This window comes from Ostrinia nubilalis, chromosome 19, assembly GCF_963855985.1.
Source record: "Ostrinia nubilalis chromosome 19, ilOstNubi1.1, whole genome shotgun sequence".
Taxonomy (NCBI): domain Eukaryota; kingdom Metazoa; phylum Arthropoda; class Insecta; order Lepidoptera; family Crambidae; genus Ostrinia; species Ostrinia nubilalis.
Window position 1 is genome coordinate 9317310 of NC_087106.1, and position 19501 is coordinate 9336810.

At 37.6% G+C, this 19501-nt stretch overlaps 1 protein-coding gene across 1 annotated transcript in view; it reads left to right on the forward strand.

Annotated features, from left to right (window-relative positions):
- LOC135081341 (uncharacterized) overlaps positions 1 to 19501 on the forward strand; it is a 93916-nt gene that overhangs the window by 72208 nt on the left and 2207 nt on the right. Inside the window, exons 6-16 of the mRNA XM_063976060.1 lie at positions 11104 to 11373; positions 11966 to 12282; positions 12384 to 13946; positions 14233 to 14452; positions 15610 to 15750; positions 15989 to 16139; positions 16574 to 16715; positions 17129 to 17248; positions 17799 to 18000; positions 18408 to 18566; positions 18985 to 19188. Coding sequence (XP_063832130.1) covers positions 11104 to 11373; positions 11966 to 12282; positions 12384 to 13946; positions 14233 to 14452; positions 15610 to 15750; positions 15989 to 16139; positions 16574 to 16715; positions 17129 to 17248; positions 17799 to 18000; positions 18408 to 18566; positions 18985 to 19188 — 3489 coding nt within the window. The remainder of the gene's footprint in view (positions 1 to 11103; positions 11374 to 11965; positions 12283 to 12383; positions 13947 to 14232; positions 14453 to 15609; positions 15751 to 15988; positions 16140 to 16573; positions 16716 to 17128; positions 17249 to 17798; positions 18001 to 18407; positions 18567 to 18984; positions 19189 to 19501) is intronic.

Here is a 19501-nt window from a genome sequence, read left to right on the forward strand (position 1 = left end):
GAAGTAGAATTTTTTATCGTGGTTTGTACTTTTGTTGAACTTTGGCGGCTCGTAACTAGCTATTCAATCATTATCTGGATCAGAAATTTGTTTTATTTGAATAAAGACATATTCGATATTAATATCAAATAAAAAAAACTGTTGAAATCACGCGAGAAAAAAAATTGAAGCAGTTTTTAGGTCAAATTTCGGAAAAATCTGAAAAAAGTATAAAAATTGACATATCTCCTAAACTATAAGACTTTAGCCATAGAAAGTAAGGTTCAATAATTAGCAAATGACCTCCTCTATACGCCTATTAGCTATGGCGGGTTCAGTTCCAGTCACCCTGTATAATATAATAAAAATATTTTAATAAAATGAAACTTACTACCTTATTTCTCACGACCGAATAAAGGTATCAAATTGAAACTTATACCAAATACCTAGATCTATTGTCCCTTTAAGAAATAAAAAAATCAAACTTCTAAGTTAACGCGATCAAAAGATACAGCAGTTTATACCGACACCTTAGACGAATTTCCGTCACACGCTAGGGAATCAAAACCTACAAGGTACTTCCTGTGAACTCAGAATCTTGAAATTCGGCACGAAGCAACGTTATATAGTACAGATAAAGGAAAAATTGCGAAAATGATAAATTTGAAGTTATATAAAATTTAAAATATTATTTTTGCTTACATGACATAAAATATTTTTTTAATAATTATAAACTTACTACCTACCCTTTTTCACATGAACGCGTAGAGATAATAAAGTTGAAATTCATATCAAACACTTCTTAAATCTAATTGCCTCTAAACTGTGAGAAATTCTAAATCAACGCAAAAATTCAAAACGCTGAGGTAGGTACCTACCTATAATGCAAATATAGGAAAAATAAATAAATAAAAAATAATCATACCGCATATTTTGAAATTCGCCACTACTCGCAACGGAATCAAGTAAGTAATTTGATTTAATACGTCATAAATTGTAAACCGCTACGTTTGTACGGCGGAACCCTCGGTGTGCGAGCCCGACTCGCACTTGGCCGGTTTTTTTCATAATAATAGGAAGATTATCTTCAGTCTCATAGAGTAAAAATTGCAGCCGTGATATTATATTTCTTAAACATTTGGAGAACTCGATCAAAGAGGCATAAGATATATTGCAAATAGTTTCCTTGATAATATCAACCGTTGGCGGAGAACGCGGAACATTCCGCGTGTAAACAATCAGTCCCGAAGGGCATCGATTGAACCCTGTTGATAAGTAGGTACAACATATCACTCACCTTGATTTTTGTCACCTACTGACCTGGTTGACATAATTTATGATTTGTAGGTAAATTATGGGTTAAGTAAACATTAAAGTTACCTACATATCTTTGTCAGAGACTGTATCGACACTGACTGAAGGTTGCGTCGTGAAGTCTTCATAATGACATGCCCGATATAATCTTCAAAATTAATAATTATTTTATTTTGTTTTATTCAGAAAACAAACAGCTTATTGATTCATTAAAGCTTAGACCATTCAAGCTGCGCTTCGCCTAGCAGGATTTAAATCTAGAATTTTATTTATATAAGTACGAGTACAACGGCATTATCGACGAATTACGAATGAATCAATCAACCTATGTAATTTCTCACAAAATGTCATATTCAAATCTCTATATTTTCACTTAGGTACATAACTCTTTAGTTAGTGGTTGTATTCAAGCCCACTCTACCAATCTGAGAATAAATTATGAAGAACCGTAGTTCAAATATCGAGCTATTGATTTTATTCAATAGCGTGCTCTTCAGTATTGAAGAGTCTAGAGTCGTGCCTAAGGGTTGCAACTCTTCTCTGTGCTAAGGGCCATTGGCAGGATATTTGATATTTCTGCTAAGAAACTAAGGTATACTGGTAAGTGAGTATGGAATAGAAACATCAGTCTTTTAACAAGATGACATTAAGGCTACATTTTGATCATACGAGATTGATACTGCCCTCGTAGAAAAAGTATCTATCGTTTTAATTCTGGAATCGCTTGACAAAGCAAAGTAACATACAAAACCCCAACCGAAGCGATTTCGGAATTAAAACTTTTTCTATGTAACTTTGTCTAGGGGGCAGTCTTAGAATTTTTTGATATGGGACATAATTTATATGGTATTAAGTAATCAACAACTATCTTTCCCAATTGGAAATAAAGCTGATATACTTACAACACAACAGACGTCATATCCCCCAGCATCTTGATCAATAAGGATCCGAATTTATCTAAATATTTTCTTAATCTATCCAAACAGCGACGTGTAAAATCAACATCGTTAGCATCGATCGTTGTTTGTTATTCCGGTCCGAGGCCGATAGGAAATTTACCGCGTTCAGGTTCACGACGCTTTGACACATCAGCGAATGTTTATAGACGCCGTTACAAACACCTTTATGTTTTGCGAGCAGTAGCCAAACATGTGAATAGAAAGCTGAAAATACTCCGATAATTGGGCATTTAATGAGCTAGACCTTGGTTCAATCAGTTTGCTTCTATTTGTATGATTAAAATGAGAGTGAATGATTTTCCACTAATTATCTTAATCTAATAAGAGCTTGCAATCTAATATTACGACTTTAACTTAACTTGATTGTGTGAATCAATTGTGCCACTTGAATAGGCAACCGAATTTCAGCAAGTATTTTTTGTATATTTGGAATTGTTATGAAAACCAACACTGGTCATGAACATTATTAATTATTGTGTTAAAAATTCACAATGCTCAGTATCGCTTCGAATTCACGATAAGAAGAAAATGACCTAAATTTTGTTTACCAACATAATGCGAGGAATCTATATGAATAAAAATGAATTGTTGTTCGTTAGTCTGATTAAAAGTCGAGAACGGCTGGGCCGATTGAGCTGATTTTGGTTTTAAAATGTTTGTCGTAGTCCAGGGTAGGTCTAAACGGTGAGCAAATAAGGAAAAATTGCGATGGTTTATTTATTGCCTTTAAGGCGGAACAGAGTTCGCGGGGTCAGCTAGTAAGTAATAAAAATTTCGTGAGCACGAAATATTAAGTAAACATGACTGGTTTCAATATAGGTTATGCCTTCAAATAACCAATGTGACTTTTCATAGATGTACGTTCATCGTGTAATTGGTACACACTGCACACCATGCACTGATGGATTTTATAACCAACAAAAATATTGAATAACCAGTGTTCATTAATTGCAAAATATTTATATCCTTACCTTAGGATCTTCATCCTCATTAGATGAAAATGATTTTAGGGCAATGTTAAGTATTACCTGTCGTATCTTATCTATGTAGTTGTAATAAGAGATCTTTTGCAACAAAAATATTTAGCTTTTCGCGCTGTCGACTGTATATTGAACAAGGGATCCTGGCGCCACGTTTCTAACGTCCCAGTCAAACAATAAAACCAATGTTTGTTTAAACGATTTGCTAATATTTACATTTGTCACAGCTTAAAGAGATCACACTGTATCCGTAGCAGTGGCAGAGTAATATTCTAAAAGCTATGCTCTATGTTGAAAGTACCTGATCAATCCTTAATTGCATGGTTTAAAAACAGGTTTTCCGGACAGTCAGGTCTATTCAATCTTGAAATAGTAGAATCAATGACACAATGTGAATTTTTAATTTGGATATCTATTTTATCAGATATAAAACCAGCTTTCGCCGAATTGAGAGTGTAAGGGAGGTGTTCTTTTATATTGAACTGCTGTTCTCTCTTTGTCTCTACGTGTTCTGCCCTACACATCATCGTCGTAGGCTGAGTTGCACCACCTAACTTTGACCGTAACTATGACGATAACCAGTGTTTTTTGTATGGATTTTGACAGATTTTTGACATTTGTCAAAGTTAAAGTAAGATTGTGCAACTCACTCTTAAAAAGGATGTTATAATCAGATTCCTTTGTAAATCTAAATCCCTACCTGGTCAAGGACTTTCGGTTATATCTGTGTGTTCCAACCTGCATGGGGCTGCCAGCGAACTGCCGTTGTCTCTTTGTGTCAATGTGTTTTGCCCTACACATCATTGTTTTAAAAAGGATCTTATAAATTAAATGAGATTCCTTTGTACCTAAATTCCTCCCTGTAACCATGAGGCTAGGTCTGCCAGCCGCGTGATTTTGATAGATGCTAATGAGAGAGAAGCCGCGCGTGGGCTTCGCAAATTGATTGGGCGCTGCTTCAGCTAATTCGGTGGCTCGCTAAACGGTTACGCACATTGGCGCGTTTTGTTGATGTGTACTTTAGTGTGTTTTAGGCAATTTAGAAACAATATTTGATACAAGACGACAGATATTTGGGTGGATTTTTATTAAAGTTTTACGATAGCATCGCGTTATTAGGTGCGTACTACAGAACGAAGCTTATAACTCAATTCAGTTAAAGCATAGATTAAAGCTTTGATTGGTTGGACTTTATAACTTAGATCAATTAGTTTACCTGACATAATCTATTGAAATTCTTACTACTTTTCTATTTCACCTCACCTCCCACCGATGTTTGCACCAGTCCAAATTTAGAGGAACCAAAATACTTCTTATTACCACTGTTTTCAATCAAAACGTTGTTTTCGATTTTGGATGCCGCAATTTTATCGGCGAGTAAATTCTACGTGAACGTTGGCAACACTCGCCGTAGTGCGGAAGGCGCCGGCGCAATTTATGCGTCAGTGACTTTGTTGCTAGGGTTACCAAGTCTAAAAATTGGGTAAAACATTTATGCAGGCTCATCATCTAGTCATCTACTAACCAAAGAGCATAGAAGTTGCTGCTGTTTTGGTAGCTCCCTGCAGCGATTGTCATATTTCCAGAGTGTATATTACTCAGTTAAGTTTAGTATCTTTGACATTGGTAGGGGGGACTTGGGAGAATTGATAAAATTCATAATTTGTTCCTAGTTTTCGACAACCCTACGACGAGATATGATCCAGCCGCCTGTGCTGTCAATAGCACTGATACATTCTGGCGTATATTAGCTCATTGTAACGCGATTAAATATGCTGGAGAAGCACGTGATTGTATTTTTGGACTGCTGATAGCGAGTATTTACGACAGTAGCAATCTCATCAAAGGGAGTCTATAATTTTAAATTATCACGTAATCGATTAGATAAATTAAATAAAACCTAATAAAATTTTGTAAAACAACAACGATGATGTATTTTGTAATATAAATTTTACAATAACAAACGAATGCTCCTTTCCAAACGTTAGTAGATCAGTCGGCAGTCGCTGTCACTCGTCATGTCAGAGACACGTCAGCAAGAAGCAAGAAGGCTGGCATGCGATGCAACAATAGCACAGTGCACGCATGTAATAATACCTACTACTTACGTAGGTGGTCCTTCTAACACAATCTTCCCAAGTAATTACAGAATGAAGGCCAAAGCTTCAAATCAAGTTTTGGCCTAAGCGAAAATGTTGACTTTGGCAGAATCGATGACTGCGCTTGAATCGATTTTTAAGCGTTTGTTTTGTAATTTAATGGACATCGGTGTATACTATTTGCTGAACCTTAATTGTAGGAAATTGTACACATTTGTTGTGCCAAATTGTACACATTTGTTTTTCAAAAAACGGATGTTTTCACCTCGCAATTTTTCAAACGAGGAAATAATTCGGAAACAGCCAATCAATTAAGGTAATTGCTCATTTCCAGTGGAAGCTCCGTGGGAGCCCGTAATCGGTCGGAAATCATTATGGCGGATGCTGTAAACAGAAAGAAGTCCAATATTAAGTACTTTCTGGGAATTGAAATGACGTTGATCGATCGATATCCTTATTTTTTTTCCTAAAATTCTTTTTTCTCTTTATTTCTGATTCAATTTTATGTATCACCCAAGGCCTATGATAATCCCGCGTTCTATATCCTTAATTTCACTGAAATTCTGCCCCCCTAGACAAAATGCAAAATGTGACCAGTTTTTGTGTCGAAAGATGGTCGAAAAGCCTTTTTTTCTGTATATGGAGTTTCAACGAATTCGATCAAAAAGTGCCTCTTGTCTAGCCACTGTTCTGTATAAAATAAATTGCAAAGTCGTACATTGCTTAGCATTTATCGAGATAGTTTTCCTCAAAAACTACATATCTGCATCCAGAAATAATTTAAATACCGAGTAAAACTTACAAACAACGAGTATTGAATCCGGGTCATCGGGTACTGCGGACAAGTATATAGGTCACTGGGCGACCACGCGACCGACGGGAATAGTAGTTGCTATGCGCACGCGTCGCTTCTGCGACAAAACGGCGCTGCATTCGAGGACATGCGAATTAGTCTCTTTGTTACTCGCTTTCAAATCAAATCAATCAAATCAAATATATTTATTTTGCGAACATGGGTAAATGTAGGTATTACAAGTATTTTAGTATCTCCATCTTCCACCTTTTGGCATGCAAAATTATAAATCAAACTTATCAAATTTCATTTACATAAAAAAGAATTTTCACTTAAATAATGTCAGATCAATCGCAGTCATATTATAATTGAATAAACATTCTACATTACATTTAAACATAATAGATTAGTAAAAAATAAAATAATAATAATAATAAAACAATGTCATAAACACAATAAAAGTTAAAAAATTACATATTATACAATCACATTTATATTAATGGTTACAATTCTCTATCATTAAAATATTCATTCATATTATAATAACATTTATCTATTAACATTTTTGATAAAATAATTTTAAATTTATTTAAATTAAATTGCTTCAAGGATTCTGGGAGTTTGTTGTAAACCTTTGGAGCCATTTCTGTGACATTTTTACGCATTAGCTTTGTTATTATGTTCTTTATTTACATGTGCAGTGGTTATGTTGGTAGTCTTTGTGGTGTTTCACTTGTCGTTAACAGCCTGTTCAGGTAGAATGAGTAATCGATTATGTAGGATTCTTTTATCTTTATGTTGACCGTGTTTATGTGTCACGACAATCAGTTGCTTTGCAGTCGCTTTATTAGTCGATTTTTGTGTAAAAAATAGAAAATAATTGTGACGCAAATAACAAAGTTGGACTTCAAACGTAAATCAATTCAAAATGATGTCGCTCAGAATCACATCTGTTCACTACCAATGAATCCGATTACGCAACAGCAACACACCGCATCATAAACATCAGTTTTGCGTCTGACCCGAAACAATGTCGGGAATCGGGAACACAATAAAACATTCTAGCGGGTGATAAATTTGCATCTTGGAAAGGGGTCGACATGTTACGTAATGGACGGATTGGACAAAGAATAGCGTTGCTTGTTTATTCTTTCTATATGGATTTCTGCCCGCGGCATCTTCTACTTCAATATCCATTTATATCCTATGTGCTATTCTGATGTATAATCTAAGTAACATTGAAAGTTTCAACAAAATCCAACCAACAGTTTTCGTGAAGGTTTAGCAAACATCCATCTTCACAAACTTTGTCGTTTGTAATATTAGTATAGATGGCACAATGAGCCGGGCGAAATGGTACGATAAAGATTTTATGACAAAGGTGCACACTGACTTCTATTGTTAAAATCCGCAAGAGCTTTGAGGTCAATCTAACATATTTAAAGTAATAAGTTTTCTTTTGTATAATAACCCCGTTTTTAAAAAAAAAAATACGTTGTTAAAATTATTCCTGCCCTTTCAAGTTCACCGGGGTCTTTTAGGGTATACTATTGGGACCAATACATCTTCTTGTTTTTATTTTTCTAGAGAACTAAATCTTACTCGTACTATGATGTCATACTAAACAGTAAGTTATCCAATATCATAACGAAATAGCTTTGGAAATTATGTAAGGCGTGAGGCCAACACCTAATTAACACAATTGATTAGTCGATAAGATACGTCGAATAACACTAATATGCCATAGAATAGTCGATAAACAATACCCAATTGAGATAAAGCATCAATTGGACCAAGCCAATTAAAATGGGATTGACCCACATACAAAAAATTGGGTTCTCCGACTCTACATTGCCAAGATGAAGGTTAGACAAAGGCTATATTCTTGACAAGGGTTAAACATGCATTTTAAATTATATGGTTAAAGTATTCTGAGAATTTATAGCATGTTCAATATTTTCCAAGGCGTTTCATGTCAGTAATTATTGTTATAATTTTGATATTCAATGTATTGTGTACCTTTTCTAGAATATTGAAAATTACTGTAATGGTAACATGTTTAAAGTTTGTTGATAAAAGCAAACAAATCTTACGTAAAACGTTCGGACGATAATTTAAAACCCAGGATTAATAACAGTAAATAGAAAACAGCTCATCGGAAAATTTTGTTTACAAAATAACAACTAAATAATTAGAATGTCATGTCTATTTGTAAATAAGTCAATATATCAATTGTCTAGCTATTGTGAAGTTCGGATCACACATCAAGATTGATTTTCATTCTAAATATACTCGTAGGTACATCTATTGGCAAGGTCGGGTAAAACCTATAAATAAATCAATCTGCACTGAAAGCACGTGCAAACATATTAATAAGAAGTAATTAATTGATGAATTAAAAATAGTACCTACCTAGATAGGTGTTATGCAATGAACATTTTGTTTTGGTTTTTATTATGGGTAAACCTGGATTAAGTAATCCGAGAACTTATACCACATCGTTAGTGTGTTGATGATAATCCAAAAATATCCAAAACAGTGCCTGTAGAAAACATAGTAGAACACAATTTGGAACTTCACTGCATCTTTAATCCTAATTAAGTTAAACAGTCAAATCTAAAATCTATAACGAAAGTTACAAGAGTCAGGTAAAGACAAAAATACGAAATGATGATTCAAGAAAACGGCAGGCATAAATCCTCGTTAAATTACATTGAAATGGGGTGGAAATGTGCTAAAATAATGATGATGAAGATTTATTCGCTGGGGAAAGTGAAAAAGAGCATGTGTCGACCTAAAATTGTCGCGCTCCTGAAGATAATTAATACTGACTTTACATACTCATGCCTTGATCTCCATTTTAGCTTCTTTATCAACAGTTTAACTCCTAATCTGGGCGTTTAAGCCAGAATGCTGAAATCCCGCGGTTTCGTTAGAGCGTTGGCATCTCACCAAATGGAATAAGGGGCTGAGTCGCAAGGTGACTTAGTTTCCTTATCCGATGTATTTTATGTGTTGTGTGACCTATTTTTACGCTTTTAGGATGTAGTGCTAAGCGGGTTTTACATTTTTCCGCACTAACAAGATCCTTGGATTGTAGACGATTAAATGTTTGCAACCTGACAGTTCAGGGATGGGATTTGGCCAAAATAAGAAATGGTAGTTAGTTATGCCAGACACGTCGTTCTACAGTAGTTTGCCAGTATGGTCGAATATAAGATTTGATTTATAATTTCATTTCAAGTAGGTCCAATTGGTATTTTTAAATTATTGTTTAGTAAAGGCAATGATCGAATGAATGAGATGCCAATGGAGGCGACCAAAATGCATAATTTGGTTACGCTAATAATTAGCAAATTATGTGTTACCGAAAAAACTTCATATTTTTGTAAAATTACTTGAATTTGGTTTTATAAACAATTGGCAAATAAAATTCATCAACAACAGTTCGCCATCCTAGTTCGTTTGGGTACAGGGATAGGTCTTTAACTTTACCTGATTTATTACGTTTTTTGTGTACCATTCTAACTTTGATAGTAGTGGCACAAAATAGAATAGTATTTTGTGGTAGTGGCGCGTTTGGCCGAGGTCCAAGCGAATTGCTATGATAGATTGATAACAAGATCGCGTTCGCTAAAGTCGCTGAAGTGGCGGAAGAAAGTTCTTTCAAATTTTTATCGCATCGTTGTGTAATTAACATCACAAAGGAACGAAGTCAAATGATTACGGATGTTATCTTTTCGCTTCTTTTCTGCGGCTTTTATGATACTTGTGTATAAACGAAAAACAAGTCTGAATAGGCTCCACTTTCATGGAATATTTTCGATATACTTTTCTGGGTAGTTTTTCGAACTTACTTCTTCTATCGTGTGGGAATATTAAAGACGAATGGCTTCCACTGGGAAATTGGACCACCCACCCAACCACCAACCCAACAGAAAGAGTTATATTTGATCATGAATCATCATCATCAATCATTGGCAGATTTAGGTGTAGTTTCTTGAGTGCTGCCAGAAATATAGTCACAAATTTATCGAACGGTGCAACAGCTGAGCCTAAACTGAACAACACGTGGGTCTGCTCTAATAAAATGCAGAAATAGACAAAGTTAGGCCCAAGGTGTGCGCTTACGCATACGAGCGTCACGTCTCCCGCTTCCGCCATAGTTCTTTATATTCTCTACCATTCTTTATTGCAAACAGGAAGCGGCGGCCATCGCAGATTAGCGATTGTTGGCATAACACGCTGTTGTGTTTTATTTACAAGCGTTCATATTTACAAGTCTTGGTGTTTGTGTGTATTACTGTACTTGAGACCTGTGACCCAATTTCCGGAGTTTGAGGATGATTTCGCATTCATAAATGTAAATTTAATAGTGCCTTAGAGCTGGTTTGATGATAAAAGATGATAATTATTGGAAGTATGAAGTTAAAAAACTTTTTATTTAACATACTATGATTTACGAGTGGCATATAATATTCTCTACATGGAAATTGACCCCATCCATGTTCATAAATTTTGGTTAGTGAAATTCATCGCAAACGCAGAGTATTGTTGATTTTTCATAGTAGTTCCAGCGATATCATTAGTCTTGACTTTCTTATGAAGTTTGTTCCAACTTTCTTTGAAATCGTAATAAAGGCAAAACTTTCTTCAATATGCAAGTTTCATAGACGGTTTTCATTCATTGTAGTCGTCATTATAAGTTTCAAACTTAGGTAAGGGCTAAACTGCTATGTGTATTTATAGGTGCCATTCAAAATGATCTGATAGTACTATAGTAGGTATTTGGGATTGAATCTACTCCCAAGTGCAAATCCATACATAGCGTCATCATTCCAGAATATTATGCCTTAATCCATGGAGGTATTAGCACCTCCATGCCTTAATCTGTCTTGTTATACAAAAATAAACCTTTGTCCTTTTTAACCAACATCCAAAAGGGGAGATTTTCAATTAGGTTGTATGTTTTCTTCCAGACAAGTGCTCTCCCACATAAAGAACATCCCCGAGCTGATAGTCCTCGGCCACGAGTCTCCCACCGTCAGACGGCTGCCCATCTTCTCCATCATGGTGAAGCACCCTCGAGGAACCTTCCTCCACCACAACTTCGTTTGTGCAGTCCTGAATGACGTCTTCGGGATCCAGGCCAGAGGAGGACTGAGCAGCAATCTGAACTACGGGTCGGATATCCTGGGGATTGATGACCAACTCTTGAGAGAGTACGAGAAGTTACTGGATGTTGAAGCGTGAGTACTTTGACATGTTCAATATACCTATGCCCCTTTGCCCTAGAAATTGAGAAAAAAGGTCTCAAATAAAATTAACCTGTCTGGAATTTCAAATGGTACCTACCTAATTTTATTACAGAACGTGAGTTTACTGCTCATATTTTTGCTTCTTAAAATACTAGTAGATAGACATGAATAATTTTCATTGTAAACCACACAAGGTAAACAACACCACAAGTTATAACACACTCGTTATGTAATAAAACACGAAACACATAACTTTGAAAACCAGACACTCGTGTTAATGTGTTGATACTAGTAGTTCACATTTCCAATTTATCACAGACCAAAATAATCCAGATGTGGTAATTCATAATCTGTTAATGATTTTGCGTCGGCCATTAAAATAATAATCTAATCTGAATACGTGCAGTTATTATGGCTTTTTGGCATGTTTGATACATTTTGTCTTAAAATATCGTTTTGCAACTGCCAAGTTTCCAAGATTGTACGTAAAATTTTCCCAGCAAGAGTAAACATTATAGGATGATGTTTATGTACTACGAGTATCATCTCATTTACCTATTTCTATTAATTAAATTCTTTACAGACAAAGAGAAATCTCGCGAGTTCGGAAACTAAGCGACGTGAAGGCACCAGACGTTCCAATTTACAATGAGCACCTCCGACCAGGATTCTGCAGGGTGTCTCTCCCTTTCTTCATGTCGGAGAGCGAGCTGGCCTTCGTTTTGGAGGCTTTGAAGATGGTCGCCACCGAAGGCTGGAAGATACTGCCACAGTATGTCGTGAACCCGCAAACAGGACAATGGAGGCACCACACGTGCTCCATTTTAAGAGACAAGAAATCTTTATATTCCCTGAGATTCAATGATGGAAAAGTCACATCTCATGAAAGAAGAGTTTCTGGTAAGTTCTTTATGGAAACATTTGGATAATGATGAAATTAATGATAACTCAATGTACCATTTATTGGAAAACAGAAACTTTAACACTTCTTTTTTGTACAGGACCCGGCATATTTCCCCAAACATACACGGAATGCTTACAGACTGCAAGAAACCTCTTCAATAGAGCAAGAAAGCTTGCCATGAAATGCACAACAGCTGAACCAGAAGTCTCGTTCAATCCTCGCATAGACTATTTGAGATGGTTCATGCTGCCGAAAGAAGCGCACGACCTCTTACTCGGACGATCAGCTAATGTCAAACATATTGTGCCATTTGACCCGTCAGGGTACACAGGGGCGAGGAAGAGTCTATATATCTCCAGGTCTTCCATTACTTCCTCTCCCACACTAGGGTCATCACCGAGACATTTCAGCTTATCAGCTATTGATGATTGCCAAATATTTAGACTGAAACAAAAACAGAAGTTCTTCTCGAGAGAATCAAGTCTTAAAGAAACGCAAAAAGAAGACACTATGTCACATCCAGTTCAGTTTGCGCTAGGGGAATCTGTATCGCCCCTGCGTCTCATTCCTTCTGCAAGAAAACCAATGCTAATGAGATCCAGGTGCTACAGCTTAGGCTCTGATAATCCACCAGTAGCTCTGAGCGCGCAAACTAAACTAAATCTCGGTCTCAAAGAAGCCAGCCCAAATAATACAAATGAAAAAGCAAGCATGTTTTGTAACTGTGGAAGTCAGACTGATCTCCAGTCCTTAGACGACCCAATGATCTCACCTGGAAAGGCATTCTCGTACAGCACCCAGAGCAGCACGTCTGCTTCAGATTGTAGTCAAGTGGGAAGAGTTTCACCTACAACGTCACTAACCTCACAAACATCAGAAGATATTCAGGCATACGTCAAGGAAATGACACGAGAAATCGCCACTGAAATCAAGTCTGAAATACGTGAGGTTATTTCTAAAGTAGACGATATTTTAGAGAACTCAGATGCTCTTGAACAGTCGAATGCAAGCATGACCTCTATATCTAGTCAAAACGAAAGAAATTCAGTATCGGTCATAGATGTAGCGGAATATTTGATGGGCATGTCGAGAGAAATGGCGTCAGAAGTTAAACATGAAATCCGAGAGATGGTTAATCAGGTGGATGAAATGATATCTCCAGATTATAATGGCACAAGTTCCAGAAAGAGTTCACCACCTCAGACAGGTAGAAGAAGAATAGGGTCTGGGCCAGAATTGGGGTTAGATTTGCAAAGGGCACCGCAAAGCTTGCGTAAGTGTCCGACTAGTCCAGTGCTTCCGACTCAGTTCATGAATGATGAAGATTCTCGATTGAAGCGGTCTCCAAGTCATCAGTCGCCAAAATCAGCGCAGCGCACTCCTTTACACGAGACCTCTGGACCCAACAGTATCTCCTTTAACTCGAGTGAGACTTCGACGCCTGACACTATTATTCAAGTAGTGACAACGTCACAAAACTCTCCAGTTATGCCCAAATCTTCAAGTTCCAATAAATTGTCAGACGAAGAAACCAGTTGCAATGATGTGACGTGCCGACACTGCTGTATTAAAAAGACTTGGTGCCAAAATCCTTCAATTAGCTCTCAGGACAGCGGTATCAATATGACATTCACTGAGACCGACTCATATTTGGACTTCGGTAAGTAACATTATAATTGATGCTAAGCAATAAAAACAATTTAACAACGCAATTTATTGTTTGTGCCGATTACGACACGCGTTTTAACTTCAAATCAATAGTCTTTCATTAAATCCAGTTTTATACAGATCGCGTCCAGTTAACAAATCGGGCCTTAAAATGTACGACATATTTATTACAATCAAGGAAATCACTGGCTGAATATTCCTGCTTCAACAGATCTGAACCAGATACCTAAATAAGATCACGATTTTTAAATTCTTGTTATGTTTGCATGGTATTTCAGTAAAATGGAGAACTTCCTCAGATCCGACGACGAATAAGGCGAAGAAGCCCCAAGGGCGAATTCGGATTTGCCAGAAATACGAGAAGAGCGAGGTGCCAGATATAATCGAGGGGGTCCCCGTGTGCTCCGGCGACCACGTCCGGCAGAAGAGGTACAACGAAACCACTGACTCTGGCAAAGTTGCTTTCCAAATCCCAGACGAAACTGAGAGGCAAAATAGGTGAGTGTGCTCTAACAAAACTAATAACTAGTCAAGGATTTAGATTTGTTGTAGCAACTGTTTGATAACTCATTTATTAACACACAGTGTAACTAATAAATCATATAGAATTTGGTAATTTAACGTCTGTAATTTTACGAACAGCGGGAAGTTACCACATAACTAGTGAGTAGTGACATATTGCACTTGTCCTGTCATCTGCCGCACACGTGTTCGTGCATTTTGAGTTAGTTACAAAAACTGACCTCCAAAAAAGCAGAGGTCAACACACTCCGTAACATTTTGGTCTGTCTAGAACTTGGCAAAATCGTCGTTTAAATTTGAATAATAATCCGTGGGAGGGAACGGTTTGGCAATTACTCAAACATCTTTCTTGGCTATCATTTTTCACTAGGCCCATTTTTCACAGTGACAGCAACCGTTGTTGGTAATTAATACTTAATAACCGTTTATTCCCTTGAAACTGAGCTGTTTTGAAATATTGTCATTTGAAAAGGACCGTAACAATCTGTCAAAAATATCCTATTGGACCACTGCGCCACAGCGCCGTTGACTTTATTTATTTTATATCTACCAGAATTGCCGTCATAATTGAACAAAATGTATATTCACTTGTGCGAAAGTGATGACTTTTAGCGGTATTGTTGTTCTGATCACGTAAACTCAAGTTAAATATGTTTTCAAAGCACCCGATTCAGTCATCTGTGTATCTGACCTTCGCACATTTGCGTCATTCTGGCGCTGGTGCCACATTAAATCTTTTAGAATATACGGCGGAACTGTGGTAGTTAAAAGTATTCGAAATAGCTTCATTCGCAAATAATGTCAGACATTATGTACAATTCTGTTTAATCGAATGCATCTTTGTTTGAAGACAAGCGCAGTTTCAATCTAATTTACTAAAAGATATTTTTTATAATAAATATTGACGTCATGGTAAACGTTTTTGTTTTACCAGTTATTATATCATCACCGGGAATTTTAGTCTACTGCAGTAATACTATCTAATTTACCGGAGACAAAACAAGAATTTGATCTAAACTCCCTGCCTGGCTAGATAAGTTTTATAGCCAGGAGACCTGATGTCCTTAATCGCCTCCTACGACATCCACAGGAAGAGTGGAGATTTTATCAACGAAAAAATTCCATTGTTCTAGATCGGTGACAACATCAGCAGACCTGAAAAGGTGCAGCAGGTCCTCAAACGCGTCTTCCAGTTGCTCAGACCGCAGCTCACGATCGAGTGGCTATGGCACCGACCAGCGCGTGTCCAGTGAAGACCATTTCTATGAGAGAAGGTGAGCATACTGCAGGCTCTCGGGCTTTTGGGTTTCTTAAAGATCAGGGGAATCGGATCGACGAATGTAGCCAGAATCTACAGCTTGACCTCCAATAAAAGCTCTGTTTAGCGTATTTTGTCATCATTTCTAATGCGATTAATTTCTGAACTTCGGCCTCCACCACTTAAATATAGCTTCTTGAAGCACTGCAGATCCTAAATGACGTTTACTTGACAAAGTTATTGTTCTTTTACAGCGAGTCTGAATGCCGTTTGCTTAAAGAGGAATGTGAATGGGAGGAGGACGACAGCAGTGCGTGCAGCGACACCTCCCTCACAGACTTCACCATCGATGACGAGGGCAAGTGGCACTGCCCTCCTAAGGACATTTGGAAGGCTACGGTTGAGGTTAGTGTCTTAGGTTTAAAGAACATTTATTTCTCATTAAAAACATTACTGTCACTTACATGAGAAATTAACAAATTTTATGTAGGTAGATAATTTACAAGTTGTCCAATGGCCAGAACAAGCAGATGTACTTCTGCGGGAATCGTCCTGGATTGTTCAATGTTCAAGAACAAAATAAAAATACAGACAAAAAAAAGGGACCTTTCCATTATCGTCTACCATAATAGGGATGTCTACATGCATAAGTACCTAAAGTTTTTCTTAAAAATATGCGTCCGTTTGAATAATAATCTTCCATGTACTTAGCTCTAGCTCTATTGTTTTTTGTAGACAATGGGTAAGATTAAAGCTAGTTCTCCTCCACGGTACCAGTCAACTCCTAGGGTGTTAATATTGGTATTTTCTTGATGCACCGACTCTCATGCTCTTTCCAGGCGATCCACGAGTTCAACATGATAAGGCCAAGCGACAAAGTCCTGGTGTGCCTGTCAGGAGGCCGCGCGTCCATTGCGTTGCTCCACACCATGCATCAGTACCAGTTCTACGCTAGGTCCAAGGGAATCCATTTCAGTATCGGTAAGTTTCATCAGTCATTTTTAATCTATCAGTTGTTGAAGTTAACGGTCTGCAGTCAGGTTAAAGTGCTCGCATCATGTATGAACATTAGCGGCAGACAGAACGCAGTCAGTGTAAATAATTTTAGTAAACTGACAATAGGGCGACAACCTGAAATCAGTTTTATATTAGTGGCAACGACTTTAGCCATTGCCAAAAACTTCGGATGACTTTGATATCCGATACACCTTACTCCTGTGTAACTTTTCGGTTGAATTTGTCATTCGAGTATAGTTCCCGATATTTCGTTATTCGAGATTTGTTCCCAGAAGGGATTCGTCAAATAAGTATTGTTAGAGAAATAATTTGAAGCGATTGGTGTTGAAAGAGAGTGTCAAGATATTGCAGTGGTATAACTATTATTTTTATTACAGGCGCATTGTTTGTGCACGAAGACAAGTCAGATATGGACCCTCGATACCTGATGGCATACTGCAGAATGCTCGGAGTCAAATTCATCTATGAAGACAAAGTGGACGTCGAGATTACACAACGTAAGTTCATAAAAATGATCATTTTAAAGTTGCCGTAAATCAAATAATAGTTGCCGTACTTATACCTACATGTTTTTGAAAAGCAAAAACAAAATTTAATTGGTGTAGGTAGAATTTAATAAACTAAAATTGCTACTGAATAACAGGAAATGATAGTCGTAAATCTGTATGAAAATTCGGCATTTTCTTAATGCGCTAAACAGATACGTAGAAATAACTTTTTCATGACCAATAACACAACGAAAAATTCAAACAAAAAGACACGATAATTCTTTATATTTCGCTGTAGCACACTCTTTCTCGTCGCATCTCGTATATTTCGTCGACTGTGTTTAACCTCGTGTCTCAGGGTGTTCCAGGGTGGGAGGTGTCATACTATAACTAGCGACTTCGTACGCGTAGATCCCGTTTTACCCCCTTAGGGATTTCAGCCCGATCCGTCCAGTGGTTTGGGCTGTCCGTTGATAGATCACTATGTCAGTCAGTCAGTCAGTCACCTTTGAGTCATAATTTAGATATGTCATGTTCGTTCATGCCTTGTTCACTCCAGGTCGCGGAAGCTCAGGCAAGGTATCAGAACTGCACCGCTGGGCGTCGCACGGCGTGCGTCGACGCGCGTATTCGGCGGCGCGTGCGCACGGCTATGGTGTGGCGTGTGTAGCCCAGCCTTTGGATCGGGCAGCAGCTGCTTTCTTGGCTAGTGCCTTCCATGCCGGCGCGCTGGCTACGGTCAAAGCACATTATCGAGTCAAGTGAGTTGTAATACAGTTTATTTTGAAGCAGTTCTTACACAGAAGGGAGGGGGAAATATCTCTCGACATCCCAATAGCCCGCCGCTGATGTCATGGTCTTGCAAGGAAAATCTACAACCTCCGCCTGTTTAAGTTAGTGTAATTTACCACATTTTTGGAAAAGTTGAGATTTGTAAAGGGATCAAAATCTTTAGCTTATGTTCTAGGAGTCTTATGTTCAACTAGGAACTCCTAGAGACGGATGATAATGACTCTTAAAAAATGTAAAAAATGATCCATTAACTAGTTACTTTCCACTCCACTACCAACATCTTGCAATAGCATATTCGAGGATTTTCTACAAAAGTGTGACGATATTTTTTATTTAGAATTTGACATCGAAATAGTAATTCTACTTATTTTTCCAGGGAGCACGACCTACGCATCATCAGGCCGTTCATCTACGTGCGCGCGCGCGCTTTGGATGCGTTTGCGCGAGCGCGTGGCCTGCCAGACTTCCGCGCGCCGCCCGACCTTGACTCTTCTCCTCCTGACAGTCCCACCAGCAGCGACCATGGAGACAACAGGTTGGTTATATCTGTAAATTAAAGGGCCTTAGAAATTAAATAGGTCCCTTTTATTGATTCAAGTGGTAGATTTATTCAGTCCATTACGAATGAGCGAGAGAGTTGCTGATGTGCGGATTCCACACGAGATTTGTAATCGAAAAAATAACTAATTCTTGCCGTTTAATGTGATTTATGAGTTCACTTAAAAATTCACTTTGTATTTTGTACTTTATCTACCTATGTATTCTGAAACCAAAGGTTTGAAAATTTCAACTATGAACTGTCTATCTCGAATAAAACTAGTTCCTGTCAATAAAAAGTCAGCTGACCTAAAAACCTTTCCCTTCAGCAACAAACGCCCACAAAGATTAGATTTCTATTACCCTAACTACCCAAACAATGACCAGTATTCTTTAAAAACTTAATATCCTTTCAGCAAAGAGCCAGCACACATTGAGCGCTCTGTGTCTGACCCGTGCGGTTCGTCGAGCAAGATCGCGAGCACGTCAGCCTGCGCGCTCGCGAGCACGCTCGCCGAGCCGCTCGACTTGGCCCGCAGCCTGTTAGAGTGCCAGGAGCGCGTTCACCCGTTCCTGTTCGCGAGCCTGAAGAATGCGCTTCACCCGTTGATTAGTGCCAGGTAAAGTAGATATTTTATTATTAGGAAAGTTACTAAAGTAGGCCTTTGAACAGATATAAAAAATTTGATTAAAATGTTCGCAAGTAATTAGTCTGAATTCAAACGATTGTTAGCTGAAATCTGCTCGATTTTGATTAAGTTTCGTAACGAATCTTCTTAGATGGTTTGTATCACAACTTGCTCATAAAGTGCCTGATAGATAGCATGTTATTTGTTCGATTAACTACAATTTTTGTATAGCGTTTTATGTCAGGTACCAGTAAAACTAGCAAGTTTTAAGATACAAAGGTCTTAAATAAATCGATATTTTCAG